The 2,378-nt window shown below is 48.3% G+C and overlaps 1 protein-coding gene across 1 annotated transcript in view; it reads right to left on the bottom strand.

Moving 5' to 3' along the window:
- The window catches only part of SARC_03639 (hypothetical protein), a gene marked incomplete at its 3' end in the record, with an annotated part of 13,220 nt that extends 11,095 nt beyond the window's left edge, over positions 1 to 2,125 (bottom strand). Inside the window, exons 1-2 of the mRNA XM_014302568.1 lie at positions 822 to 2,125; positions 90 to 431 (exon numbers count right to left, since the gene is read on the bottom strand). Of these exons, the coding sequence (XP_014158043.1) occupies positions 90 to 431; positions 822 to 2,044 (1,565 nt within the window). The 5' untranslated portion in view covers positions 2,045 to 2,125. The remainder of the gene's footprint in view (positions 1 to 89; positions 432 to 821) is intronic.
- Between the last annotated feature and the right edge of the window lie 253 nt (positions 2,126 to 2,378).

A 2,378-nucleotide genomic window follows, 5' to 3' on the forward strand; every position in this document is an offset into this window, starting at 1 on the left:
GTGTGTGTGTGTGTGTATGTGTATCTCTGTGTGTGTGTGTGTGTTTATATGTATATGTATATATTATATATATGTGGTAGTGCACATACATTGGGAACCCCAGCAGTACTTCATGGACGATGTGCACAGCTTCCTGGCCTCTGCCCACATCATAAAGCGCCCGTGCTCTCTCCACAGCCAACCAGCTTGCGTTTACATTTGCCGTCATCGTATCGCTTTGCGTCCCGCTTTCAAAAGATGGTAAGTGTGCGGAGCTTCGGTGGGCGCTGACGCTATTTATAGCACTCGCACGGAATCGAGACAGAAATGAAAGGGCCATGTGCGGGTTACCATGGTTACGAAGGTAGGTAACAGTGGCGAGTACCGTGTTGATCCCACCGTAGCTCGAGACATCGTTGCTGACACCCATGACACGTGCCAACGGAACAGAGCTGTCAGGTGGGCAATTAAAGATAATAGTCAAATATTAGTGGCCTGGTTGTGAATTGTTTTCTAATTGACAATCAGAAGGGTGTTTGTTCAATTAATCATACTATAGTGTTTTTTTCTCGGTGTAAAATGAGTCAAGAAGTCACTCGATAGCAGAGGCGACGAGAGAAGTCGACAGCACCATGTCAGTTTTAGAGTTTTAGGGGTTTGAACTTTCACTGTGGCTGGGCAGGGAATTTTTTTGCTTTGGTTTTAGGGTTTACATCAGTATACACATACACATGTTTCAATGACATAACTGGTTTTATACAAATGCACCATTGATATAATTGTTTATGTATAGATGCTTAGGTGTAATATAAACGGGTACAAGTGATAACATGGATTCTCACCTTCTCGTGTGCCCAGCAGTACTTCTAGAAAGCATCCGAGTGGACCACATGATAGCCTTCAGGTTGAGATTCGAGTTTCTCTCAGTCGTCGCCTCTTCCAGGACAGTCACAAGATCATTCCTGCTTAATTGTCCACTACCACCAGTTGAACCCAGAGTAAGCATTCCCAGCTGCTGTAGACCAGCTATACCTCGCCAGTCACCCCACATCGCAGTGGCGAGCCCCAAAGTGTGTGCGAGATCGCGCATGAACGGATGAGAGGGTCCCGATATACTGTACGTGCGAGGCTGTGTGTGATGTTTGGTAGGCATATGTGCGTGTGTGCGTGTGTGGTGAGTGCTTCCTGTATTCTGTAACAGTTGATGCGCAATGTGCCGTGTTCCGATGACATCCAACTGAGACAACAGCCCAAACTCGGCCCAGCCGTCACCATAGTTACCGTCCCTTTTGGTGGATTTTGATTGGCTTGCACTCCCGTTCATAAAACCTTTCCATTGGTTGTCAGACAACGTCGTGTCGGCAGCATCAGACCACACAGTCAGTTGGTCACGCACTATAGCCCTCATATGCGCACTCTCCTCCCTCTCACTCACACCCACAGCTGTACCCGCATCCACCTGCACACCCGGCATAGACGGAGTCCCTACAGAGAAGAGCTGTGGAGTACTACCTACCGCTGCGTGACCCGTCCCATCGCCCTGTTTCATCGCACTACCTTGCCCCATACCTACACCACTGTACATTGCTGTGTTCACATCCACACTCGCACGCCATTGTATGGGTGCAATCTTCTCGTTGCATTCGATTGGCGATGTGTCGACACCGACACTCAGGATCAGCTCACACTGCCTCCGTTGCAGCCGTACATAGCTCAGCACAAGCGCACGTGCTTTCTCACTCAGCCCATGCCACGTGGGCGTGTCAGGGTCGCTGGCAGTGGCCGGGTTGGTAGGTATATCTGGAGCACCGTTGCTAAGCAACACGCATACTTGCGTGAAAATAGCGAGCGCGTATTCTACACGACCGGCCGCAAACTGCGCGCACGCTTGTAGCCAGTCAAAAACGCCCACTGCCTTTGCAGGCGTCTGTGGGCATATGTGTGTAGGCATATCTCCCTGTACATGTGTGTGTGTGTTGGCTTGTGTCGGGGTGTGTGTATCAGGAAAGTAGTTGGTCCACCATGCGTGCAGCCCTTCTAAGTCGAGCGGAGCACAGGTGTCCATCAAAGCACTAGTGACTAGCACCAGAGCCGTGGCAGCCTTCTCATCTACAGTTCTAATTTTAGAACTGTTCTTCTGCTTTGTGATTGGCGAAAAAGGTATCGCACGGCTTAGTATATATATATGTGAGTGGGAAGAAATGTTACAGCACAACTTAGATCCGTGAAAAGCGGAACAATGATTGGAATAGACTTTATTACATCACTTTTATCCCATTTCATGGACAAATACGTATGTGACACGAAAAAATCTATAAAAAAAAGTGATTTAACCATCACGCACGCACAGACATAACAGCCACGTAACCAATGGCAAAGTATATCGCTTTGTCTTATAA

This window comes from Sphaeroforma arctica, assembly GCF_001186125.1.
Source record: "Sphaeroforma arctica JP610 unplaced genomic scaffold supercont1.189, whole genome shotgun sequence".
NCBI lineage: Eukaryota > Ichthyosporea > Ichthyophonida > Sphaeroforma > Sphaeroforma arctica.